The 27,565-nt window shown below is 42.5% G+C and overlaps 1 protein-coding gene and 1 long non-coding RNA gene across 2 annotated transcripts in view; one reads left to right on the top strand and one right to left on the bottom strand.

Annotated features, from left to right (window-relative positions):
* Positions 1 to 18,995, top strand: part of LOC142895202 (uncharacterized) — a 36,155-nt gene extending 17,160 nt beyond the window's left edge. Inside the window, exons 22-35 of the mRNA XM_076036059.1 lie at positions 77 to 223; positions 392 to 577; positions 11,609 to 11,712; positions 12,071 to 12,296; positions 12,786 to 12,870; positions 13,527 to 13,621; positions 16,639 to 16,711; positions 16,970 to 17,041; positions 17,368 to 17,591; positions 17,845 to 17,966; positions 18,053 to 18,254; positions 18,419 to 18,476; positions 18,600 to 18,710; positions 18,880 to 18,995. Coding sequence (XP_075892174.1) covers positions 77 to 223; positions 392 to 577; positions 11,609 to 11,712; positions 12,071 to 12,296; positions 12,786 to 12,870; positions 13,527 to 13,621; positions 16,639 to 16,711; positions 16,970 to 17,041; positions 17,368 to 17,591; positions 17,845 to 17,966; positions 18,053 to 18,254; positions 18,419 to 18,476; positions 18,600 to 18,710; positions 18,880 to 18,935 — 1,761 coding nt within the window. The 3' untranslated portion in view covers positions 18,936 to 18,995. The remainder of the gene's footprint in view (positions 1 to 76; positions 224 to 391; positions 578 to 11,608; positions 11,713 to 12,070; positions 12,297 to 12,785; positions 12,871 to 13,526; positions 13,622 to 16,638; positions 16,712 to 16,969; positions 17,042 to 17,367; positions 17,592 to 17,844; positions 17,967 to 18,052; positions 18,255 to 18,418; positions 18,477 to 18,599; positions 18,711 to 18,879) is intronic.
* A 1,349-nt stretch (positions 18,996 to 20,344) lies between these two features.
* Positions 20,345 to 27,210, bottom strand: LOC142895204 (uncharacterized). Its single transcript, XR_012928191.1, has 3 exons — positions 26,905 to 27,210; positions 22,432 to 22,732; positions 20,345 to 20,422 (listed from the first exon to the last, which is right to left on the bottom strand). It is a non-coding gene; the product is annotated as an uncharacterized LOC142895204 (long non-coding RNA).
* Positions 27,211 to 27,565: the final 355 nt, after the last annotated feature.

The raw sequence follows: 27,565 nt of genomic DNA, 5'->3' as shown, positions 1-27,565 counted from the left end.
TAACTGTGGCGTGCGAGGCCGAGGTCGACTCCTGGCGGCGGGTCAACGACCCCCTTGTGCTCTGTGTCTCCAACAGGGGTCACGGAGGACGCTTTTTATTCGTCGCCAGAGACTCCAGTCGGCCGGCGGCTTCTCCCTGCTGCTGCTCCACTGCCTGTCGCACGTCGCGCTGCAGGACATGAGCTGCGACTCCAGCCCCGCCTTCCGCAGGCTTTTCTTTCGGGTAACGGCTCAGAGTGAGAGCTCGTTTGGCGAGAACAAAAAATATATATATATATATATGACAGCCAGCCAGGGGATGGAGTGCGTTGTTTCAAGCGGGCTCTGCGCTCTCAAGTGACAACATCTTTCTTTTTTTGTTTTTGCCGTAATCTCTGCGATTAAATGGCAGATGCTGCAGGAATGCCTCAGCCTCGAGCTGCTCCGCTCTCGGCAGGACATTGCCCCATCAGAGGAGGAAGCCGGCTCGTGCGTGCCGTCCCGAGCGGGCCCCTCAGAGGGCAGCCCGCCAAGTTCCTCCGCTGCCTCCCCGCCCCACCGAGCGCTTGGGCCAACGAGGGGATCGGCGCTTTTAGAAGTAAGCAAGAGCGACGTACACAAAAAGACACAGAGCTCAACTGTTTACCATTTGTCTTGCGTCTCATTGCAAGTTGATGACATTTGTGAGTCCGGGGCGAAGGCAGAGACGGCTTGCATGTTTTTTTCCTTCTTTCTTTTTTGTTTGTCTGTCTGTCTGTGATTACGACAGCAGGATGTGGAAGAAGTCCAGCGGAAGCGCAGCGAAGCGTCCTTGTTTTCCAGCCTTCAAGGATATCTGAGAGGGATGGACTGCGGAGCTGCGGAGAAAGCTGGGGAAGAAAAGGGGTGAAAAAGAGACACTCGAAATAAATTCCTCGAGATAATCCGACGCTTTTCGTGTGTTTGCTTTCGGCAGGGGCGGGCAGGAGAGCGGAGAGCACTTTCCAGCAATTGCTTGCACTTTATAAACAGAGTTCCTCAAGAATGGTGCCCCCCAACCACCCCACCCCACAATTTGATAAATAGAGGGAGTGGCCAGAGGTGGCGCATTTGGGAGAGGAAACCTGCAGGGGCTGGTTTCTCTCACATTTTCACCATCAAAACTGTAGTATTCCACTAGAACCACTTTCACTCATTTAGTTGTTCAGGAGATGCAAAAAGGGGCCTTTAATACCAGGGACAAATGACAGAATGTGACGATAATGAAGTGCAGGGTTTTGCTCTGAGGGAAGGCTTTTTGGTGTTTTTTTTTTTTTTTTTTTGATGAAAACTATTTCAGCAAGTGCGCGTAATTGCGTTGTTCCACACTGCAACAGTTTTATGGCAATAGACAAAAACAGGCCCTAACTTAAAAACAAACAAACAAAAGAAAATCATAACCGCGCCACTAGCTTAAGACGCAGGAGTCAAATTTTCCTCGAACCGCTGGCACATTTCCAGCCCAAATATTTAATGCAAGCTCCAAAGTGGAAGCTTGTGCATATTTCACACTTGATATCAGTGCAAAAGCGCGGTTGTTTACACAAGCAGCGCCTGGTCTCTCCGCGAGAGGAAAATGGCGAAGGATTTCAGGAAACTCACGCACCTCCCTGCTTGCACGCAAACGGCAACCGGGAGGTCAGACTGGGTGAAAAGATGCTGTTAACTTTGCCGCTTTGAGTCGATTCGGACTCCCGGAAGCGGCACAGAGACTCGTTGTGCAGTTGTTATGTTGCTTGTTGAGGTTTTTTTTTTTTTTTTTTTTTCCCAAGTTGGAGCATGTGGCAACTGCATTTGTCTGTTGGTTCAGTTCTTTCCGCTCATGAAAATGTCTTCCAGATCCTGAATCCACAAACAGTGGTGCAATACTTGAGTGAATTTTTTTTTTTTTTAATGCAGCGTTACTTGAACCCTTTTACCATGTTAATGAAGAAAAAAAGACAAACCCACCAAAAACCTCAGAAAATGCTTAAAAAAATGATGTTAGCAGTGGATTAGAAAGGTTTATATTTGTCTAAATGAAAAAAAAAAACACACATCCACACACTGCATTGTATTTATAGTTTAATAGATCGTCATAGTTTCAAAGTATCATAGTTCAGTATTGTGTGTTTGGTCAGTTGGAATCCTGCTGCCACTTCTGCACCCTTTTGAGGAAAAAGTTTGACAGTGAAGCCATTGAGTTCCTCCTTTCTTCCACATCAGAGAATCAGTGCCACGCAGACGTTCATTTGGCAGTGTTTATTAGTATTTAAACAATAAAATATGTAAAAAACAATTTTGACAGAGCAGAAACTTTTGGGTTTGATGAAAAAAAATAAAAAATAGGAAAAGCGCCTGGACCCTGAAAGCAAAGCATTATAGTTGCATTCTTGCGGTAAGGCATGTTTGCGGGTGTCTGATTGAAACAGACGTGTGCACAGTTCGAGTGCGTGCATGCAAACAGGGTTCTGTTTCCAATTAGGGATCCCGGGCTGGGAAGGCGGGTAGGGGGAGGGGAAGCAAACGTTAACGAGAGGTCTGCTGAAATTCCAAACAGCCCTGCAGCGAAAAGTCACCAGCGTCGTCAGTATCCTGTCGAGACTCTGACCGACACCACGATGATGATCAAAATGATCCCGCACACTAGTCCAATGATATTGAACATCTTGGCTTTCTTGGAGGCCTCCATGGCTCCGGATGAGTCTCCGACGCCATTGGCGCTTTGGACCTTTGAAAGAGCACAGTGTGAACATTACTATACATTTGCGGCTGAGCCTCTCCCTTTCTAAATGTGCCGTGGAAATAAAAGGAAAAGTCTGCCCTTGCTTAGCTTTTCTTCTTCTCTTTTTTTTCCCCATCTGAGCTGCAATCAGAATTCTTGAAGAGAGACGGATGCTCGGAGAGCGTTACACACCTTAGTGGAGCAGACAATAGCGGCAATCCCAAGCGGCAGGCAGCAGCACAAAGTGGTGAAGATGGACCACCCTAAGTAGGATGGAGCGGCAGACTGCATGGCCCCTCTTTCCATTGCTCCTTCTTTTCTTTCTTCCTTCTCAACACGTAAAAAAAAAAGCGACCAGGGGTAGATCCTTCGCTGGCAAGTGCCTCGGTTCAATAGCTGGTTGGGACAATAACAGGCTCTGCTTTATACGTCAGGGGTGTGGTCTGAGCTCTTACATAAGCAACAGAGGGGGGAAAAGGGAGAGAAAAAAAAGAGAGGGGTGACGGGAATTTGCGACACACCCTTTTCCGCATCCGCCGAGCCGAGGAGAGGGCAGGCCAGGGCAGGCCCTCCCCAGCAAAGTCCAAATTCTGGAAAAATTCAAGTAAAAAGAGGTTTGAGCTCAAGCATGCATTCCTCAAAACAGGGAAGGGGTCGGTGTGGTTGCCCTTGAAGATACATATAAAAACAAAAAACAAGCGCTCCCTCACATCAGGTCTGCTTCTTCATGTCTACTTCTTCCATGTCCGTGCTTCCACCATGAAGGTCCACTTTGCTGATAAATGACACTGTGTTTGATCACTGTCGGTTGCCTCGTCTCATCAGGTGCCAAGTGAACGGGAGCCTTCAGGCAAGGCTGTGATGAAAGCAGCCTGGCTTTTTTTTTTTTTTTTCCTTTTTCAAGCTCACACAGAAAAAAAAAAAAGAGAAAGGAGAAGTCACGTTTTGGAAGATGCGGCAAAGGCGCAGGAGTGCAGTTTCTCCTCGGACACGCCCTCCACTCAACAGTTGCCAGCGCCAGGCGGCAGCAAACCTCCGGGGAACGGATTGTGGGCTCACGTTTCCATCTCACACGTTCTACAGAATTGCGGGCAAGAAACTGCAGGTTTTTGTTTGCCTTGTGGGTAAGAAACGTAAGCCTCTGTGTGCGCGGTTGGTGTTCTGAAGGTAAACGTTGTAATCCCTCCAGGGGGATTTGGTGAGTTATTTTCGCCGAACAATGCCGTGCACGGCATTCACAGCGCGCATCATTAGACAGGGCGGCACTGCTGCGACCCGCCAATTTGCGTCAGAAAACTGCAGCCCGTCTTGCGCGGGGAAAAAAAGGCGGGCGTTGCGACAGCCATCTCCGTCTCTTTCACATTCTTGCGCTTCTCTTCTCGTAATGGTGTGAGAGCAACGGAATGGTAACAGGAAGAGGAATGAGAGACAACCTTTTTTTGCCCCCGAGAGAAAAAAACAGGGGGTCCGTTTTGCGCGGCCCTGTTCTTTCGGTAGAACTTCGATAAACAAAAGAGACGGACGACGCACGCAACGTCAGCCGGTCAAACTCTCGCGTGTGGAAGACCTTCGGGACATTTTTGGCCTCGGGGGGGGCGGGGATGGAGAATTCTGAAGTGGTGGGCATCTTTTCAGATGACCCGTGAGGCAGTGTCGGGCATGTATGAGCCCATTGTGCGTGACCCGATGCAGTGGGAAAAAAAAAAAAAATGCAATCAAATACACCCTTGTGCTGCATAGCTCTGCTTCTCCTAATGAATGAATGAACCTACGCCTGCACCCACTCCTTTGTAAGTCCAGTCCTGGCTTCACACCAGACCGGAGCACGGTTGCGTGTTCCATCCTGTGCCATTCCAACCCAAGAGGCCAAAGGCACCAAGTGATAGGAATGATTCATACTGTATTTTTTATATACACATTTTACTTCTAAAATATAAATAAATATGCATTATTTACTTCTGTACACATTTTTTGGATGGTTGAGGAATTTTGCATGAGGCAACTCATGATGGAATTGCTGCACTTGCAGCCTATTAGCGGAACGTTTTTGAAAGTTTGAGAGTTTCCTTTTGTCCACCGATGAATGGTGGATATAACACATCAATGAGTGCACTGAAAGGGTTAACATTTGTCAGCTCTGTTCACCTCCGTGCGAGTAAGTGCCTTGATTTGTTTCAGGTGCTGGGTTTGATTATCGTTGACTCAAAAAATGCATCTGTTTCGTTGAAATATACAAAGGAGAAAGGTTTGTCTCAGCGTCTCGTGGATTAGTCAGACGCTGCTTGACATTTCAAGACTGTACTCTGCATGAGTCACTGCTCAACTGGGGATGCGCCTGCCTCCAGAAAAAATTCCTCTCCTTAAATTGCACAACATCCACGGCGGCTCCGGCTGCAATGAAACTTGCTTTGGCCCATAAATAAAATAAATGCAGTTTGGTGGTGAGCCGTGGAACTTCAAAAAAAAAAAGAAGAAAAAAAGATGGTGGTAAGTTTGAGCTACATGGAAAAATAAGCTCTCTCCGAAGGGGGAGGCAGGGGTTTTTTTGTGCTACGTCAATAGCGCGTAACGGTCAAGTCCTGTCATAACTAAAACAATGAGACGGCTGCGGAACAACGACCTCCATGTCCGATGCTTGATTTTCTTTTTCCTGTAACTTTATTTTCAATTATCTGTAGAATCCTCTGCCTGCCGGTAATCTGTTCCCCTTTGACATCCCGGCAGCCAGCTATTGTTGAAGGCTCCTTAAAGCCTGTTGCTGTGGAATGTGTTGGGGAAAAGCGCTGGCGTTGGATGACATGCCTGGTAACGGAGCGAGGGACGATAAAGAGAGCAGGATGTTTTGTGTTACGCGTGGAATGCCGCTGCCCGTCGTACTAATGACAATCAAAACTCTTACTCCCTAAAAATCCCCCCCCCCACACACACACACACAAAGTGATGATTGAACTTGCTCTTGACTGATGGATCTGGCATTTTCCGACCTGTGTCCTTGTCATCTTCACAAGTTTTAGGTTAAGAAGGGCTTCTGAAGGCCATTCTTGCAGTGTTGGATCATGGGAGAAAGCTGCTGGGGTACTTGGAGGGAGGAACACAGACCTCAAATAGACCCAAACTCCAGAGCGCAGTCATGAACGCAGAGTGTATCCAACGATAACGCTCTTTAGTTTTCTTTCACTCCCAAAACTGATACCGACTGTGTATCAAGGAAATGTTGTTGCCATGGTTGCAGCCTAATTGCATGGAGCTGACTTCCCGTCAAAACCTCACAAAACAAAACAAACAGGTTTCGTGCCTTGTGATTTACACTTTCAAGTACAAATAAAAGAAATCCTTTAAGTACAAAAGATGATTGATTTGCATTTAGAATGTGTGTGACTGATTCTGATTAATTTGCTGGTATTAGTTCATTGTTATTGTCTGAAATTAGTCCTATATCTCGCCCGTTCCATTTGTGACAAACATTTCAGACGAGATACAATTAACACGCATTTAACACATTATGTTGTTTACTTTACTGCGTCTCCGGTTTGGCAATAGTTCAAATTCACTCTTCAGAATGTGATTAGGGTTTGAGATAGTGCTGTTTTGCAAGCCTATGCAGGTCTTTATTGTAGGTCAACTGATAAAATGCCTGCATTGGTCGACGGACAATCACAGAGCAATTCCTTTTCTTTTTTTTTTTTAGTTAAAATAAGGGACAAACACATGTACCAGAAGTAAAAAAAACAACAAAAAAACAGCTTTATTTTCAAGGGGTTCTTTCCAGGATGCCATGTTAGTCCCAAACTCCCAGCAGAATTTAGTTTTTTCCACAAGCAAAGGTGGTAATCTCTGCTAATATTAATTAAAAACCTGGCTGACCTGTTGCAAGTTGTCAAGCACGGAAACAAAGGCGTAATTCAATTTTCTTTCTCAGCCGTTCATGATGGCTTCCGCCGTGCAAGTGCAATAGCCCACATCTATCTTCTTGATTTTGTAGTTTCAGAAAAAAAGGGAAAGAGTTCCCCTTTACCATTTCTGGGTATCAGATTTCAGATTAGATTTATTTGTCTCCATTAAACAAAATTATACTTTGACATTGAACATTAGCTGGACAGTGATAAATAGGGATTACGAGACACTTGCTTTATAATCCCATTAAAGTCTGCTGTACCTCACTGCTGCCGAGTCCCAGGCTCCAACGATGGCAGTTATTCAGGGTAAAAGGGGAATGAAGCAACTGAAACATTATACAGACAACCCCACAGAAAAAAAAAATCAATAAAAATAAAAATCGAAGTCTTTTTAAAATCCAAAAAAGACTGATTTTAATAAGTCAAGACAAACACACATGCACATATTGATAGAAGCAAGAGTGGTTTATTATTTCATCTCAAAGGACAGATGGAAAATCTCTACTATCAACTGGAATTATCTCACGAATCCATCTATCTGGCGATGAGGTCACAGCAATTACTTGTCAAGGGGGAGGCTTTGTCCGAAAGGTCAGTGAGGATGCAGACACCCAACACCAGACAGCAAGATGTGACGAACAACAATGTTCACATCTGAGGGTAGCGAATGCAGATAGATTTGGAAAACACATTTGGAGATACTGTAAGACCGTGAGTCCGAGCAGCCGGGACGGTGAAAACGTGTTAAGATATTAAGTTACAGTAATTGAATTGAAGAGCTGTGACTAGTGCAGACGCTACATGAGGCTGTCAGGGTTTCCTCAGTGTTTATGTGCTGCTTCCTCTTGTAAGCACCAAATTAATACGTGATCTAAATGATTTAAATGTGGAGCTGTAGTGTCTGAAGCATCTTGTACAATCGGTCATAAGCCATTGTGTACGAAAACCGGACGAACATGCAGCTAAAAATGCAGTCAAACTATGTTAAACTATGACTGTTAACTGTTAAACATAAAAGGTAACGGGCGCGGAAGAACCGCTGCCTTTAATTTTACATTCCTCAGACCGGGGAGACCACCCCATTCTTTCCCAGACAGTCACTCGTGCTTCCCTTAAAAGGATATATGTTAATGCGTTAATATCCGTGCGCATGAAACTGTGGAGCTAGCTGGAGGAGTATATTTGGAGTTGTCAACATTGGCCACGAGAGTTGTGGCGTCAACGAGGATTCCTTCTCCGTCATCGACATATCGCGACCGACTGACAATCCACTGCACAGCAACCAAAATAAGCAATTGCACAGGAATTCTTCAACGTGATGGAGCTCTGGAGAAGAGGGAGCAGCACATGGCACGAGGAAGGAAGTTGAGAATGAGGTCAGTGCATTAGAATTTTGAAAGATTGCAGGGCAGAGCGTCAAACTCACGTGCAGTTGCAAGATGGGCTGATATTTTGTTTTATATGCAGATGTTGTGTGGGAGTCCAAGCCAGCTCATTAGTAACAGTTTTGTTAGGGGGAAAAAGGGGACGCCAGGACAACTCCGTCTCTTGCTCTCTTTTCACCCGACTGACTCTGAACTCCTCATCAAGGCAATTGGAGGAGAGCTGAACCTTATTATCTTTACCAAAGAGTACTGCACTGCACTGCATGCTGCACTATATACTAGATATTTGTGGGCGTATGTGTTTGGCATTGTTTCCTCACAGCAAGAACATGTTGGATTCACATGTCTGAGTTCTTTCTGCGTGGGTTTTGCATGTTCTTCCCTATGTCTATGTTCTCTACAGGTACTGCAGCTTCCTCTCACAGTTCAGAAACATGTAAATGTGTGCATTAACAAGATGTTCCTGTTGAGTAACCTTGACAGTTGGCAGGTTCTTCATTATGAGACGGAGTTTACATCTCACAACAAACGGTATGTGTCAAATAGAAGTCGATGTGCCACATGAGTATAGTTTTAAGGTTTCATTTTGAATTAAACTGTGATATTGTAAAGAGTAAAAGTAAAGTCCCGTGTTATGAAACAGGTTGGGTCTACAGCCAAAAAAAGTGAATTGAGGAAGACGTTTATTCTGCAGCAGAGTGCTGATAAGTTGCCAAAATAAACAGGTCAGGTTTGTTTATTTAGATGGGACAGTGTACATTCATGGACATGTCCAGAATACAGAGTACTCTAAACATGTGAATATACCGGAGTTAGCTTGCCGCTAAATTCCATCTGTAGTCCTCAATAAATAAGGATAGAACTAAACATTCAGCTATGTTTAGACATCACAAAAAACAAGGACATGCAATGTCATCGCAGAGGTACCATATAACCGTTGACACAATTACAGAGACAGGATGCACATGTGAGATGTCATCTTGGAGATAACAACTCTAACTACTCTATCCTAGATTGCTAGAAATACAAGGTCAAGTGCGTAGTGCTAAAAAAATCAGAAGTTATAAGTGTGTGGCAAGGCAACGAGGGGCCGGGCGGGCTTCCAACGCTAGACTCCCGGGTAATAGTCATGCGCCCTTAACCATTCGGCCAAAAGGATATCCCTGTTATTTTTCCTGATTGTGCCTTTATTTTGTGTTTCTTGCCCTACTTCCTGCTTCGAGTCGTTCCCTTTTCTCCCCAGGGCTGGCACGGTGCAGCTGAGGCATGTTCTGCTGATTAGGACCAGCTGCAGACAATCCCAATCATCATCAGCAGCATATAGGTCCGGCAGTCCGCCTCCTCCGTGCCAGAAAGTCTCGCTGCCACTCCCGAGAGTTACTGCCCTGCGCGCCGTGTAGTTATGTGCCCTTTCCAAGTGCCTATGCTACCTTTGTTTCCATTTTAGTCTCAGCCTAGCCAGCCTAGTGATTTTTTTTTTCTTTTTTTTTTGTTCCCTGCCTGTTTGCAGCGTCCTACCTTTGGTAGTGATTTCGTTCTCGTTTTTCTGTGACTGTGTTCCTGGAGGATCCAGCGGTTTTTGTTCTTGTTTAGTTTTTTCAGTCCAGCTGTGAGTCCTGCGAGGTAGTTGGCAATAAAAGGCACCTTTTTTCTACCTCCAGAGTCCAGACCTTGTTCCAAGCCTAACAATCCCCTTGGTTAAGTAGCCAGGGTGCATGATCATTTGGAGGCATCTTAACAGGACCATCAACTGTCACATAAGCAATTGTACTTTTGAGCTGGTTCTTAAATGCAGCAAGTGTGAAGTTTTCTCTAATGGCTAAATGGCAGTTTGCTCCAACTAGCACAGCTCTTGATGGACCAGGTATTTTGTGCTAGAACTGATTTTCTAAATTGGACTTAACAGCCCGCCCCCGTGTGGTTGCCCTTGTGCACATTTGGCTATTCCTCCTTTCAATAAATTCCCCTGGTGGTGGAGGTGGAGCCAGCCCATGTAAACATTTATAGATCAAACAAGTGGTTCAAAAGTTATCAAAGCTGAGAAAATGATATTTCTCTTGAATTTTACAATCATGATATGACTGAGGTCTCTCGTCAAACACCTTGATAGCTTTCTTGCAGAGCTATATACAAGCGGTTTGAGAACAGTGCTACCAGTGAATGGCCGAACAGTGGAGAAGTACTCTAAAGTGAGAGAGAACCATACAGTGTAGATAGGATTTAGCAGGCTCAGTAGTGACGAAGGGTCTAATTCGATTGACGTTCTGTATGATTATATTATATTGAGCACGAGACACGAGTCTCGCAACCAGACTTTTACCCTGGACAGTGCATTAGTGAGCTTGGAAGCTACAGATATGGCATCCTTACCATGTGTAATGATAGCTGCATCATCTGTGTACATCAGCACACCGAAATCAGGGCAAACATCAGGAAGGTCATTTATGTACAAAGAGAACAGTAAAAGGTCCCAAAATAGAACTCTGTGGGACGCCGACGGGGTTGGAGAGATAAGAAGATTTCACACCATTTACAGTTACACATTGTATTCTACTGGAGAGATGATTTAAACCACAATAAAGCATCAGCAGAGAAGTTGAAGTAAGATTAGTTAGTGAGACAAAAGAATATCATGACATTGACAGTGTCAAAAGCCTGCTTAAGGTTTTTGACACCTTAAGAAGGCTTTTTCATACAAGTAAAGATAAATTAAACTTTGCTGTGACTAGGAAGATTTCACAATTCCCATTTTTCTGAGTAATGCTAATATCTGGGTCAACATATATCTTTTTCTCTTCAAAGTCAGTCCTATGTAATGGTGATAATAGAGATAACTGATGCAAAATAGGAGGGGACTGCTTCTCGGGAGATTGTGAGGAAACCCATGCTAAGGCGAGCTAACTGATGCTAATGCCAACAAACTAAGTACACGAAACCAACAGTAGCATGGAAAAGACAGGAAGCAAACACTCAGCTCAGCAAGTAGCACATACTGTTGACTTGTCAAGATTCCTCATGGACAATCGTCTTGCATAGTTATTAATAGAAAAGCGTTGGTAAACAGGATGCTGAACTATAAACTAAGGCTGGTGGAGGATTCAAATATTGACTGTAGAACCCCTTTCACTCTGCCCCAAAATGTCAACATTCTGAGATTAAAGCCACACAGCGCATGTAGTAAATAAATCAGGGTTTGAACTTTTTTTTTATTTACATGAAGCCCCTTTTCCTTTTGTGGAAAGGGAAGACCAGGCAACCGTCAGAATGGCTTTTAATGACAGTTACTATGTAAGCTTCTTGAACAACGAGTATTACTGACACATGAAGCACACTTGACAGTTCGAACAGAACAGATTATTTTCACTCACATTTGGCAAAAAGAAAAAAATCATAGCAAAGGAACACAATCACCTGTGCTGTTTATTGTTTACTGTGCGGCTGCTTGTCTTTATATATAAGTATATGATGCTGCTTTTGGTTTGCTACGGCTGCTATTTTGTACGACAGCTAACCTCCTTTTCGAACTAATCAGTCACTCTTCCCCAACTTAATCATTGGTCATATTTGTAAATTAATGACATTTTTTTCTGATCAGTCAGTCAGTTAGTCTGTCCGTCTTCACACAGGGCTTAACAGCTCCAGACCCTTCTGTGGTGGTGCGTGTCCGGGATTTGTTCGGCGCTACTGTGGCCAACCTTGTTGAGGCCATGCAAAAATTTGGAGCAATCAGGTAGAGTGAGACCTTTGCTTCCCTGTGGAATACACATGTCTATGTAAGCTTTTCACCATACCGAGTGCATACAAACCACATGCAAATTCAATCTGTCACACAATTATACATTTTTAATCACATTACAATGCACAAGACTGATGCCCGTAGAAGCAATAGATGTGATTTGTGTAATTTTGTGTGAGGCAAGCCCTTCGGCCTCGCTTCAAACATTAGCTTCAACATGTTTGATAGTGCAGTAGTTATTGTGTAATCGCTGTGTGATCCTGCAGCATAGAGATCTTTTCTGCATTTGGTTTGTATGCAAGTTTAGCGACATCCTGTTGACTCTCTCCTCTTTTACTGATTTTGCCTTAAGTTATGTCGTGCATATGCCCAAAACGCACCAAGCACTCGTGGAGTATGAAGGCATGGTTGGTTCTTCTGCAGCTGTAAACGCTGCAATCAGTCAATTTTATGTCGCAGACCATCGAACCTACATTGACTACTCCACAAAGCAGAAGCTCTCGAGGGGAGGAGACTCTGAAAACCACAGAAATATTACCAAAGTCCTTTTGCTCACCTTCACAAATTCCATCACCACGGTAAATGTTTCCACAGACCTCTCAACTTTCACATTTTCATCTAAGTTTGCGGTTTGCGAGATTGCAGTTGGAAACTCCTCTATTTGACTCATTGAGGTTGCCTAAAAACTGTAAAACTTGAGTTTCAACTATCTACTATTTTGTAAGTAATCAATCTATAGATTATTTGCTATTTGATTTAATTTTTATTTTTTTTTAGATTGAATAGGCAAAAAAAATAGCAAAAAATGTGAGAAAGACAACAACTTGTCCTAGCTGAAACCACAACACAAAAAAGAGTAAAATAGAAAATATAGATGAAGATATATAAGAAAACCAGCAGCACAGGACAATTGTAGTTCAATGATTGTTTTAATTGATTCTAGTCGATTTATAGATCGATCCCTTCAGCTGTACTTGGTACTTATTAGTGACTGGAGATAAATGATGATGACATTTGCGTTGATGTTACATGTTCACACCTTGTTTCACTGTGTCTATTTTTAACAGGATATTCTTTACATTTGCAACAAGTGTGGGCCTGTCCAGAGAATTGTCATCTTTGGAAAGAATCGTGTCCAGGCAATGGTTGAATATCCTTTTGAATCCTTAAATGCCTGGGTCAGACTTGACATTTTTATTCTGTCACTCCATCATCAATGCCAACCACAGTGGCTTTGATCATGGTCAGGAGACTGGAAACTTTGCTGGTATATGACGGGCTGGTTATGTCTCAAGAGGCCGTTAGTAAGTTGTGTCGGATGTGGGATGACACAAGCAATTTGCAATGTCTATATGAGTCATAGGCGCCTGTCATCTTATTGGCCAAAGCTATGGAACGTGTAGCTGTCACAAATGACATACAGCAATACAAAAAAAAGACTTGACACAATAAAATCTGAAATCTCGACAGTGCTGCACAATACAGAGCACAGAACACACAACTAGAGGTTGCACTGTTGTAAGGTGGAAATTCCTCTGTGACACAAAAGTGGTTTTGATGCAACACTTTTTACACTTTGTCGTCATATTGACAGGTTTGAACATTCTGAGGGAATTTTTTTTCTGTTGTGAAAATGTTATTCTATTGCAATGGATAGGTCTTACTCACCTATTAGAAGAATCAGAGCATTTCAGCATGTCTAGACACAGGAAAACATTCAGTGCACGTCAACTTTATGTTTTAGCCTGAATTGCCATTGCTCTCATGCTGTTAACTCTCCAGTCTTCTCCTTAATCTTGCCTTCACATTTGACTCTGTGCAAAGTGCCCTGCATGCCAAGGACTCGCTGAATGGTGCAAACAATGACACCGGTTGCGGCATACTGAAAGTTGAATATGCCAAGGTAAGGCTGTGTTACATTCAAATCGAGCAACTTATGAATGTCACATTTTGTTGGACCAAAGGTATGTAAACTGATGCTGAATATAGAGATTTGGGTCATTTTTACTTATTAAAAAAACAAACAACAACCTTTAACTGGCAATGAGCCACTGGCTGGACCCAAAGTCTCCAGCACCACTGGCTTCTTATGACAGCTGTCTGAGCTGTTAACAACCATCTGCCCTGCATCTCCACCCACGCCCCTGCTCAGGCACCTCGGTGGACTCCACCAGCCGCCTGTATTGCATTAAATTAGTGCAGCATCCACAAGGCCAAACAAATCACACAAACACACAAACCATCCTTACCACTAATCTGCAGTAGCTGGATCTGGCTATATCTGACAATTAGCCCCTTTTGCCTGTCAGGGCCCGAAACACACCATCACTTTTAAGAGCATGAAAACAATGGGTCTGGCAGCGCCGTCTTCCTTAATAACCACTAATTTGACTATGACTGGTCCAGAGCCTTGACTGACTCCACTCAGAACCAGGACTGTCTACAATCCCATCCTGCGCTCTGCAACTTGCGGGCCAGCCAGTATAGAACAGCTTTTAGCTTTTTGTGTATTTGTGTTTTTTTTCTTTGTTTTTAATTTGAAGTTTCCTTCGTTTGTCACTCATTTTGGATTTATTGAGTGCATCAAGTGCATTGAGTGCAGTCCATCAGTCTGTTCACCCTACTCTGTAATGATGCTACGGGATGCTCAAATATCCAGGATAAATTCTGATTTGTGTGTGATACTTTTACAGGGAACCCATGAGTATTGTCACAGGAAACCATGTGTGTGGGTCTTACGGGAAACACAATTAACTACCGCAGCCATTTGGACATCCCATGGCACATTATCAGAAGGCATGGCGTCATTTAATTGGGTGATCGATGTGATCTTCCTTGTTCAACATGAAAGAGGAGGAACCCTTGCAGCATGCACTCAAAATCAAAATCCAAGCAAAGGAAAACAGCTAATCAAAATCAGAGAACGTGCACACACATGCGCGCACATACACGAAACTAAACAACAGCTTTCCAATTTGGCCATGTACCCGTGAGGGAGGCCATCCAAGGAATCATGGGAGGAGAAACAGGGAGAATGTTAAATACACCGAACAAGGAGCGCCGAAGAGAATCTCTTGACTCTTAAGAGCACTGTAAGAGAGAGCTTAGCAACAAAACCACTGTAATGGACATAATCAAATCCTAGGTCAGTGTAATGCACAGATAATCCGATCAGAGGACATGGAAGAAAGAGGTTGTGGATTAAGGAGCCAATTGAAATGCAAGAGCCAACCCCAAAACACCAGCAACTGAGATGAGGGTGCCTTCATGCCCACACACTCCTTGTGCTAGCTATCTTATCAAGAGACCATTGGTGTATAACATCTCCACACTTTGAGACCAACCAATACCTGGTTAAAAAAATGAAGAAACAGTAAATTACCTACCCAAACTGGCATCCCTAGTTGTAGTGCGAACACAGAAACACTCAGCGATACAACACAAGATAATGCAAGATTCCTGACCTCAATCAATGCTTTACCCTAATCCTTGTATCAAATATATTATTAGTATTTGGACACACAGATAGCGGTGACATTGTGTTTCCCTCACTGAAATCACAGTTGATCATTTATGCAGGCAACATTTATAATTTCTGGTTTCGTTTTCTGGGAGAGTAAAGGTGTAGTTCAACCTTTATATTTTCACCAAAAGTAAACACGAGACAGATACAACGGGAAACAGCGTTTATTTAAAAACAAACAGACAATAAACACGACTCCTTATTTGAAATAGCTGCCCTAGCGAGCCAAGGACCACTTTATGCCGCGGTGTTCGAGGCTTCCTCGCGGCGAAGAGCCACGTCCTCTCGACCAATCCGTATTTCCTCTCGTCTCGAGACTCCTGAGATTCCCTAACTTAACGCGCCTCACGCAGGAGCAACTCGGTTTGTTCCGAGCGCTTCGCCGTTTGCCGCTCGTCGTTTTTGCGAATATGGTTGAACACACTCGCGAACACGGAAGTTCCGTGTCGAAAGAGTTGGCGTCGGTGTCCGTTCCGAAAGGGAAAATCGACGAAAACACTGAGCCAATCCAGTGCCCTGCTCGTCGCTACGTCACCACTCAACTCGCCTCGTCTCGCTTGGACCCTGAGCGCTTGAGGTACCAAAACGGCACCTCCTACAGCTGTGTAGCGGCCAGTGGGGACGCTCTACAACCGTACCGTGGCGAGGCGAGGTGAGGCGAGGCGAGGCGAGGCGAGGCATCAACTGACCCCGCTGCGTCAGTTTACGCGGCCTACCACTTCGTGGCTGAGTTGCTGTCATGCCCAAACACTTCCACGTTCTTATAATACAGCTGACAGTTAACTGTGGAATATTTAGGAGCGAGGAAATTTCACGACTGGATTTGTTGCACTGGAATTCACTGATCTCCTGAGAGCAACCCATTCTTTCACAAATGTTTGCAGTCTGCATGCCTAGGTGCTTGATTTTATACACTTGTGGCCATGGAAGTGATTGGAACACCTGATTCTGATTATTTGGATGGGTGAGCGAATATTTTTGGAAATATACAGTAGTGTATGTGTTGGAACTTTCCAATGGAACACTTGGCATCTTTGGAGGATTAAATTCTTTTGCATCTAATCATGGAAATATCCTCGTTGGGAAATTGTACTAATCACTCTTGATCATAACATCTTTATTAACATATTGTGTGAAACTGGACTGCAAAGGAAGCTGATATTGAGAAGAGCTATTATACGCTATGATACAAAATGACACACTTAATTGAGCTCATGGGTACATAGATGTGAGACAATTCAGACAGTTTTGCTGTGCCTGCCTGAGACTGCACATAAGTATTCTGCAAGATTTAGGGCTACTTTTGTTGTTCATAAAACCTATTATTGTAAGGTAACATTGCTTGAATATTGAAGTAATACTTTTGTTGAAATATAAAAAAACGTTTATTTTCTCAGCGCACTCGCCTCACTGTGTTCAGAAACGACCAAGACACCTGGGATTACACAAATCCTGATCTGGGAAGCATAGGTAAGACTCTGAATCACATTCCTGAGCAATTACTGAGCATTGCTGAACGAGTGTTTCCCCTCTTCCAAGGCTCATAGACAGAACAGTGATAACCTCATAATTTCAACAATCTTAATTCACAAACCAAGGAAGATATTGGTTAAAGCTCTCAATGCGTACTGATGGTACTTTCCCAGATGTAACATTTCAGTTTGTTTTTCTCAGATTTTGTTACCTGCCTTCTGTGTGTTTGCTGCCTTTCTCCTTCTTGTTCTGTAGATGATGTCAACACCAACCCCAGCAGTAATCACAGACAGCCTTCTCTGCTAGGGGATTACCCTTCAGACTACCGTAAGTTGCAGCTGGACACTAGTTAGTATTCAGTTCAAAATGTTATTTACCTCGCTTCATATTTACTTTTCTACGTTGTCAGAAAAGTATTTGCATTTGGACATTTGTCAGTGCAGGGCATTTAGAGCAGCAGCTACATCTGTATCAAGATTCTTTATTCCAAATCTATTGTATTCTGTATTCAAAGGCAGTGATAGGCTGCTGGGTTTTGATCAGAATCTTCTACATGTTCTCTACTGAGGCTCAGACGACAAGGATGTTTTGCTCTTGCTGTGACCTGGCTTATTAATGGGGTCTCTGCTCTTCTAATTTGCCTGCTTCTTCAGGAGATTGTTACCATGGCTATGAGGACTCGTCTTTAGCCTATGAGGGTCGCTGTATAGGTCCGCCAATAAGAGGATGTAGTGGGAGGAGACACTGGCCGAGTTATGAGTGTCTTCCCCCCCCTCCTGGCAAATCCCCAGTAGTCATGTTGCATGGACTGGACCCAGTGAAGATGAATGCAGACCGGGTCTTCAATCTCTTCTGTCTCTATGGCAATGTTGAACGGGTCGGTAGTGAACGCCTTTGGCTGCTTTGACTTTTGTTTGTTAAAATAAATTTAATAAACCATATAAACACAAATTTAATGTAAAAAAAACGATTTGTGTCGTATCAACTAAAGATACTTCCTCAAACTCATGATTGTAGTCAGTAAATCAACTCTGACAAGAAACACAAACAGGTCAGATTGCATCTAGCTTCATGCTGTACGCGGTGACATCACCTTACATGTTAATTCATAGTTCTGTCCCGTTTCCCAGGTCAAGTTTATGAAGAACAAGCCCGGTGCAGCCCTGGTGGAGATGGGAGACTATTATGCCGCAGACCGCGCGATCACCCACCTCAACAACACCTTTCTTTTTTCCCAGAGAATTAATTTGTGGTGAGCATTGTGCTTACATGACTGATTGATGATATTGATTACATGATGTGACGCAGTTTAGACCCGCAACCCATCCTTTCCTACAGTGTATCCAAGCAGCTTGCCATTCGCCCTGGTTACTGCTATGAGCTGGAGGACGGCACAGGCAGTTTCAAGGACTTCCACAGCTCCAGGAACAATCGCTTCACGTTCCGAAAAGAGGCGGATAAAATTCGCATTCAGCATCCCAGCAACATCCTTTACTTCTTCAACGCCCCACCAGACGTCACCCCGGAGGTTTTCTCGAAGGTGCGTGGACGAGGGAGTCTTGCTGTGTGTCATCTGAGACGAGCCTGAGGTTTACCAAAACAAGCCCCTGCAGGATCAATGCATTTTCGCTGCAACTCGTGAAAGAGGGGAAGAAAAAAAATGATACTTATAAGTGACTTGCAATTGTGTCTCGCTCTTGACAGATTTGTGAGGAGATGGGCGTGAAGTCTCCTGTTAATGTCAACATCTTTACAGGAAAGAGTAAGCTGATTTTGTCATGCTTTTCATTTTTATTTTACTGCAACTCAATCTTAGGAAGAAAAATGCTTAAATGTCAAGGCATGTTGATTTGAAATGTGTTGATTTTTTTTTTCCGACCGCCAGTTATTAGTGCACCTTCAGACCGCAAAGTTGCAGGTCTGCTTGAATGGGACTCAGTCAGTAATACCATGGATGCCCTGGCCATGATGAATCATTATCAGTTGAAAAATGAGAGTGAGTGTCCGATCAACAGGATTTTGAGACTATTCATGCACATTTAGAGATTTAGACAACATAGATATAGGACTCCAACATTGCCAATTTTTTCTCAATATGTAAAACATGATTTGGCCTCCTAGCAGACAACTGGTTAATTCAATGCTTCTCTCTCGATGTTTCTCAGCTTGGCCTCATCCTTACACTCTCAAACTGTGCTTCTCCGTTCAACATGCCAGCTGAGGGCACTCTCGTTTCTAAGAGGGTGAAGACTATTCAATAAATCTATTTGCAACTTGAAAATCGTTTTTATTGTGCTGTACTTCTTTCTTGCAAAAGTCTCCTCTTGAGGCAATCTAACACGGTCATAATCTCTTAGAGAGGAAGGTAAGAAAAAAACAAAATGAGCTGAACAAAAGGTTATATTGTATAAAGAACTACACAGAAAAGAAAAAAAAACGAATTTTTGTTCATAATATACTGGAGTAACAAGTTAAACAGTCCAACCAAACCAGACCTCTTGGTCCTGAAGTTATCTACTTAATTGCATTTACAGACCTTAAAAATCAAGTCTCTTCAGGCCTCATTACGGGAAGCTTTTATCTTATTTGCTAGCACTCTGATGGTTTTCTTTAGTAGCTCTTTGTGATTTGAAGGTCCAGCGTGTACTATTTGGCTTTACTAATGATTTTTATACCGGTAAAAGCTGAAAACACTGCCCATAAATACATTAATAAAAGTGTAAACTCGCAGTACAATAAAAAGTTATTTGGTTTTCCTACTCTTAAAATGGTTCTCGAAATCAACGAAATACTATTTACAAAGTGCATAAGACCCACTATTTTCATTAATATTGATGAGACTTGTCACATGTCAGGAGCCTTCACCAAGTCATAGCTCAAATGTTCACTGTGACACGGAGCAGCTGACGTGTGATTGCAATCAGTCCAACCTCAAACCTCAACTAGCCACTCAAACAGTAGATAATAATAATAAAAAAAGATCTTTGTACAGAAATTAGGCACGAAACACCCTTAAATCATCAGAATTTTAAAACTCGAATGCATCTTTTCCACGGCAACTGTCCGCTCATTATCCAACAACATGCACAACCAGTCATTTTTTTCGTTTCTCAAAAGTCAGACCGGCAGCACCAGAACGTGCCTGTACACTGGTGGAGACAAATAATTTGTGGTCACGGAAGCAGCAGAAACTTCAGCTTTTCACTTTCATTTCACTTGAACATTTCCCTTTACAGTTTCTAACTTTCTTTTTTACTGTTGAACTTTTTTACATCGTACTATCATCTAAAAGATGTGGGCCCTTGCTTCACTAACTTTGCATGGTTAATTCGTCCTCTTTATTGATACTAACTTGGCTATACAATTATTATACTTCAGCTTTAATTTTCTTTTCTTTCCCTTTTTCTCTTTACTTCAACTTTATTCCTCACTTCTTTCTCTTTTTCTCTTTAGGTGTCTTTCAGTCTTGTATTCCCCCTTATTGCGCTGTGAGCAATGCAAGGAATCCAAATTTTGACAGAGCGTTGCTCCAAACATAACCACGGCAGTGCACACCCGCGCAAACGATTCTTTCCGGTGTGACCAGCCAACAAACCACAACAGCTTCAAAGAAAGCTCACCTTTTTGCCGAGGGGCAATGAAGCCGTCCGCGGCGCAGCAGGCCACAACACGTCCACGGCTTTGTGACTGTTTGTCATGCAATGACACCTAGTTAATGAAGAAATGTCCGTTAACACCGACTTGATTGCGTGGGAATAAATTTATTTCAAAGAAGTTGAGCGTCAGCCAGGCACCAGTTCACCTGCGGGAGGCCTCAAGTCAATATGAACAACTCTGAAGTCACAGCTACAATATCTCACATGTGTAGGCCAGTTGTTTATACTTGTGCACTCTTCTGATTAGTTTTCCTGTAATTCTGAGCAAAGTCAACTCTAGGAGTCAACCCCTCAGAGCGAACTCCGACTCAAAGTGTCCCGATTAACACAGATCACATGTTTAACTCATGGTAGACATCCCTTCACATAGCAAGACCATATGGCAAAGAAATCAAACATATGACCCATCAGACACTGCATCACTCACTACCAATAACATTGTAGTACTCAGCTATGTTAATATGCTGATCATTTCTTTTTCTGATGGCAACTCCAAAAATGGCACACATGGTTTCATCTTACAAGGAATATGAGGAGCGTCCTCATTATTTATCATACCTCAACATGTTTGAACTGAATGCTTCCGTCTTCCCTAGAAGTGAAAGTGTCCAAACACTTTCTGAGGAAATGAAAGCATTATTTTGAAACATGTTAAGGCATGATAAATAATGTCTCAGTTACACACTGTAATGAATGAAGCATACAAGTCATCTTAATAGAAATAAAGATACATACAACTATGTTTCAATTTATTTGTAATATTTTAGCACCTCCCTCTCCTTCCCCTGCCTGTGTGCACACAAAATATATAATTTTACAGTAAGCCCTAGAACACACAACTCAGAACATGTTTTGTGTGATACATTCGTTTAAAAGGCATTGCAGACCCACTGCGGTGGTCTTGTTTATCTCTTTCAGAGTGAACAACCGAGGCCTTGTGCTGTGGCTATTTGTCTCATCCAGTGATTGTTTCCCCCCTGAGACATAGTTAAAGGTCAATTGTCAATCATGGACGTGAATTATAATCGAACACAACCCACCCTTCCTTGACAAATAAGATAAGATATTGCTTTATTTATCTCTCAGTGGAGAAATTTAAAAACGTTGGCAGCAGCAGTACACACAAACAACAAACATTCACACATCCCAGGAATAAAATATATATCTACAGAAAAGGGATAATTTAGAAATGTTGGCAGGAGTAGTACACATAAACAACAAACATTTGCACATACCAGGCATAAAACATATATATATACAGAATAGGGATAAGAAGCAGTGCAAAAGACAAATGTGGGTGAAATGGCAGCATGTCTTGTGCAAGGGTGCTGTTTTTATATTTGTGTGCATATACAAACACAAACACATGTTTATATTTAAAATGCTAAATGCTAGCTACACGCACAGCAGGCTCACAGGACCCAGTTAGGATTATTCGTGTTTGTCTTGCCTCGACTTCCTGTTTTATTTTGAAACCTCTCTTCTTACTTCGTACGCTAAATGGGAAAATATTCTGGAGGCTGCATCTGCTCGACTAAGCCATCTGCTGGACAAAAAGTATACAGCAAAACAATCTCTTCTCCTTTGGCAATAACAGACCCGCTAACCGAGGTGTTCCATCAAAATCCGCTCCCCTATTCTTTTCTTTTCTGGGTTGTCTTTTATTTGCATTGCTGCCTTTGTTATTTGCACCACTGTTTTTTATTTGCTATGGAACAGTAAAGATGAAAACCTCAAATTCTTTGATTTGACAGGGATGATAATGGGGTGCAAAGGCAACAACATCACGTTCAACGACAACAATGTTAAGAAGCAAAGGCAAACTTGCCTTAGAGTTTTTTTTTTTTATTTTTTATTTTACACTAATAGAGATAAAAGTCGGCTTTCATCAATCGACTGAAGATCGCATCTTCTGCACTCGCCCTGCAGCTACAAAGCGTAGGCTCCCCCTGCTGTAAATATTTAAGTCAACTCCTGACCAACATCATACACTCACCATACAACCGAGTACTGAATCCAGAATGTCAATGCAAATGATGTATTTTTGATGAGGTGACTTACACCTAGCAAGAAGGTCATGGGTTTGATCTTGGTCCTTGAGAACTTTTCTGTGTGGGGTTTGCCTGTGTCTGCGTGGGTTCTCTCCAGGTTCTCCGGCTTCCTCCCACAGTCCAAAAACATGCATGTGAGGTGAACTGTGAACTCTATAAAATTGTCCGTAGGTGTGTGTGTGTTTGAGTGTGGTTGTCTGTCTTTGTTTGTTTTTCTATGTGGCCCTGCGATGAAACGGCCACTTGTCCATTGTTTCACCCTGCCTTTGTCCTATGACAGCTGTGATAGGCTCCAGCAAACCCCTGTGACCCTGAAAGCAGGAAGATGTGGGTGTTGAAAATGGATGGGTGGATAGGGGGACTTACACTGGTGAATCTTACATAATTCAAATAGTCGTTGATAAAGCAATACAAGACATTTTTTAAAAACAAAACAAAAATAAGATATGGACATTTTCTTTTGAGCAAAAACAGAAATACAACTATAACCCTACACAGATGAACACTTTATAAATCTTTTTCATCCTTGGTTTGGTTTTAGTTCTGTTTTTCTCTTTATGCTTGATTCTTCAAGTTCAACTCCAGGTTCAAGTCACAGCAATTTTGGGTAACTACCGATGTTCCTCAGGGTTTTGTCATTGGCTCTTGATTTTCATCCCAAATAGAATTCCTCTTCGTTAACTATTTCATAAATTCAACATTCAATTGTGATTGAAGACTTTCCTGCTTCCTGTCTCACTGCTAAAGAAGTCCCCAATCGCCCCATATGACATGATGTTTGAGTTATGACTTTATGTTCTTCTGCCCCAACAATTTGGACATTTATATTATTCATTTTTTAATTCTGAATACAGATTTCTTTTGTAAAACACACACACACACACACACACACACACACACACACACACACACACACACACACGCACGCACGCACGCACGCACGCCACTAGTTTGTTGCATTTCTGCTTCAAATCCCACTCCCTAAATGATGTCTTTGCAGTTGTAGTATCTGAACTTAGGTATATGTACTCATTTGAACTAAGAAGTGACTCTGATGCACTTCTTCACATAAGGCGTCTTTGTTTCCATATGGCGCCTCTGGCATAGCGGCCTGGTCAGTGGACTATCTGTGTCCAATGCCATCAAATCATAACCAGACGGACACTGGGGGTGCAACTAAGGAATGTATACATTCTCCCCCACTCCTAGTATCTTCATCTCGGGTTACTGGGGGTATAAGAGAGAGTGATGTGAACAAAGGATCATTGGAGTTGCTCACATCTGGCCAAGAGATAAACCAGTTTTTATACAACCAAGTCGGTGTCAGCGAAGACTCCTTCAACATCTACATCCCTCGAAGCCACCTGAAGAATTCACCACACAGTCTCCTGGGGAAAAAAAGCCCTAACAGTCTAATGGATTGGCACAAACATAAATACACAGGAAAAGCACTACTGAAACCTTGTGTTTCCAACAATCAAGACAACCAAAGCATCAGATAAGAAAAAGGATCTTGGAAATGGATCTGAAAGAGTAGTTTTTAAAGGTACAAAAAAAACCCCAAAAAAACAAAACTCAAATCACAGTCACATACACGTACAAGGAATCAACTTGCACTGCAGAAGTACAAACACAAAGAGACAAGTCTACGGGCAGTGTGATGCCTGACTTTTAGTCCCCTTCCTCTGATTGCAGCGTGATAATTTACAGGTATGCAATACCTCCTCTTGCCCTCTTCTAAAGTCATGTTTTCTGTTGTGCTGTTACGATTTCAGGCCTGCGTCAATTACTACAGAGCCTCGTGGTCTGTCTGACATCTTTTAAGGGTTACACGGTTTGTCGCGGCAACCGGCAGTGTTGCGGCAGTCAGCTGAGGGGCGTGGCAGCTGTCAGCTGGGGGGTGTGGCAAAAGCTGCGCTTCTCCGCCCAAGTGACGGCAGGTGCGCAGGAGCGCGTGTTTCTTTGCGCATGCGTTACCGGCGCCCCAAGGTGCGCCTGACCATGTGATCGCAATCAAAGCGATTGGAAACACGCACGCCAAAAGAGGCAAACCTCGCCAGTCTTTTAGAGAGCGAGGCAAAGCCGAAGACAGCAGGAGCAGTCACAAACGAAACTGAGACGCATGGGACACTGGACTCAAATGAGAAGGGCGACCGGTAAGGTCCAGCTGGGAAATCGTGCTTGGGCTGATGATCTAATCCATGTGAGAATTGTGATCGTCTGGGTCTTGTTTCTTTCTTTCTTTCTTTCTTTAAAAAAAAAAACAAAAAAACAAAGGTTTCTTTAATTTGTTAAAACGAAAGTTAAGTTGATTTGTTAAGAATGTTGCCAAAATAATTTAAATGGAACATTTGCTTTGTTAAAATTATGAAGTAAAAGAAATGAGGATTTTATTTTTTCTCTAAAAGTTGTGTTGAATGTGTTTGAGTGCAACACTTGATTTTTATATAAGTCAAAAGAAAAATGAGTTTTATTTACATTGGTTGTTGTGTGTGTTTGAAGGTTTTTCACCAGCACCATCCTCATTGACTGTTGAATAAAAAAGGATGGAGTGAATTTCTGTGCTTTTGTGGAGTCCTTTCCCTTTCAAGCGTGGGAAAACCATGCAACTTTAGAAGACACTTGACACGGTTATTCTGGAAAGCAGTCAAACTACAGAGGAAGCAGCAACAACAAGAAGTACATCCAAATCACCCCCCCCCCCCACATTGGCAATCCTCCAAGGTGCTCTGCATCTCTAAGTCCATGGCTGTGTGTGTTAGCCGAATTGTTTGGTTTCTGCTCTCTTACAGAAATCCTCTGCACTATGTCCCCTCCCTGCATAATCAAGTATGTGGGTTTCAATGCCATTAAAGCACTTGAACAATGTTAACTATGGCGTTGCCTCCTGCTCATTAATAGGTTAAAAATAACAACATATAAACAGACCGGGCTCAATATTTGGTCGGAATGTATACTCCATCGGAGGCTTCTTTCTCTTAGGCACAAGGCCATGACTTGAATTGGAATCAGCGGGCCCAGTGACATGGTTGATAAATGTTTGGATACTTAAACCCACAAGGACCTTAAACTTGTCTTGGCTTGGTCTCTCCATGTGCCTCCAGCTACACTTGACATTTCTGCAAAACACACAAAACCGGTTTCAATTCAAAGTACTTTTTTTTTTTTTTTTTTTTATATACCTCAGAAGCTCATAATTAATAAGAGGTGAACTTTGTGTCATTCTTAATCACTTGTGACTTTAACCACTTAAGCCTGTTATTGGGTCCAAGCTAAAAAAAAAAAAAAAAACCTAATAAAAACAAAACCCAATCATCCCTTGCCTCTGCTCTTGTGGAGAATCTGTCTCAAAGACTTATTGATTTTTTTTTTTTCTGTCCTTTGTGCAATTTTTTTTGTAAGCGCTCACTGTTCAGCAGTTCTCGCGTTCCTTCACGTTTCTTTTCACCACAGGGAGGCAACATTGAGCTGTTGCTGCAAAAAAAGCCCATTCAAGATAAGGACCCCTCTAAACCCTGCTGCAGTCAACTTGATGAGATCTCAAACTATATAGGGGAAGTAGACCCTGAAGCATTGAGATGTTTATCAATGAAATGGAGAAGTAATGGCAAGAAACACAATGGTAATAATCATGATAATAACTTGAAAATGTCTTTTCTGCTGTTGAGTCAGCATTGAATAGGAGTCAGCCCATATTTTCACAGTTGTAAATTCATTCAACCTTCAGAACTGAGGCAGCGGATGAGTGATTGTTTCGCTACTTCAAGCTATTGCGTCGCCAACTTCTAAATACAATCACCATTTATATTGCTGAAAACCTAAGTGAATAAAGTTTAATTCTCTTTCTGTAATAAGGTGTATATTCCCATTTTTAGGTGGATTGCACTGCATATGTTGCTGATTCATAGTTGGAAATCTTGATAGTAAAACGTCTTCTGCTCTGTCTTCCATGTACAGCATCATACACTTATTGCTTCATCACTGCATCTAACTCATCAAATGTATCTGCATCCATTCCTCTGGAGAGAATCAAAGATAAAGGTGAAACCCACCGGTAGCATTTGTACCAACTCTCATTTTCTTGCAGATTCACTGATTCATGATTTGGTAAAAAAAAACAACCCAAACCATTCTATTTAAAATATTTGAAAATAAGAATTTAAATGTAAAAGTCCAAGGGAAACATATTTACTCCCCAATAGCACACAAATATATGCATTAAGCACCAGACTGAGCAGGCGTGGGCCACATAGGCAATCGTCAAGCGCCCTCCAGTGGCCAGATTTAATAGGTCAGTTTTGTTTTCATAAGTCACCAGCCACAACACTACCCTGCCTGGCAGAGCTGCAAAAATGTCCTGAACGAACAAACAAGCAGAAAAAAAAAGAAGCTCAACAGTACTGGAAGGACAACGATATGTTAAAACAAAGAAACAAACACCTATTATACACCGTGTGTCACTGAAATAAATTATGCAAAATACCGCTTTTTCCGAGATCAAAGTCATTGGTGCACGTTTGTAAACGTTGTAGTTATTTCGCAATAATAGCTGTCTGTGCAACATTTCAGGCCTTTCGCGTTTTCTGACTCAGAAGTCAACTGGCACGCGTTAATATACTCGTATTTCCACATCCGGAAGTCGACGCGCAGACCGTCGCTGTCCCAATCCTGGGCAAATTTATAACATTACGTTTTCTACATTTACCAGCGACGCTTGTTTTACGACTTGTTTCGTTTACAAACGACAATCTTCACGAAGAGTCGCAGAGAAGTCGCTGAGCACGTTTTGCGTGTTTGACAAATTTACCGCAGTAATCAGAATAAGCGCGCAGCTGGAATGTACGTCTCCATGGTAACTGAATGCTAAACTCCTGCTAGTCGCCTTAGCGGCAGTTTAGGCATAAACATTGGGGCTAATAATAAGTGTGCATTTGGATCTCACCGTTTTCAAAGCTTTCTAAAGTCCACGTCCTGTTTTAACGGACTTAAATCAAGATCGAAGTAAGTGGATTTAAAAAAATAAAATAAAAAATGTTCTTCCTTTTATCGTTGCAATTCAGACAAAACGAAGATAAGCATAAAACTATCAGAATAAACAAATTGGAAAGACAAGTCTGTGCTGACTTAAGTTGTCGTAACATGTG

The sequence above is a fragment of the Nelusetta ayraudi genome, unplaced genomic scaffold (genome assembly GCF_046127955.1).
Source record: "Nelusetta ayraudi isolate G7.1 ecotype Tasmania unplaced genomic scaffold, CSIRO-AGI_Nayr_v1 ptg000048l, whole genome shotgun sequence".
Lineage (NCBI taxonomy): Eukaryota > Metazoa > Chordata > Actinopteri > Tetraodontiformes > Monacanthidae > Nelusetta > Nelusetta ayraudi.
Note: the sequence above shows the minus strand (reverse complement) of the source record. Positions and strands in the feature narration are given on the sequence as shown.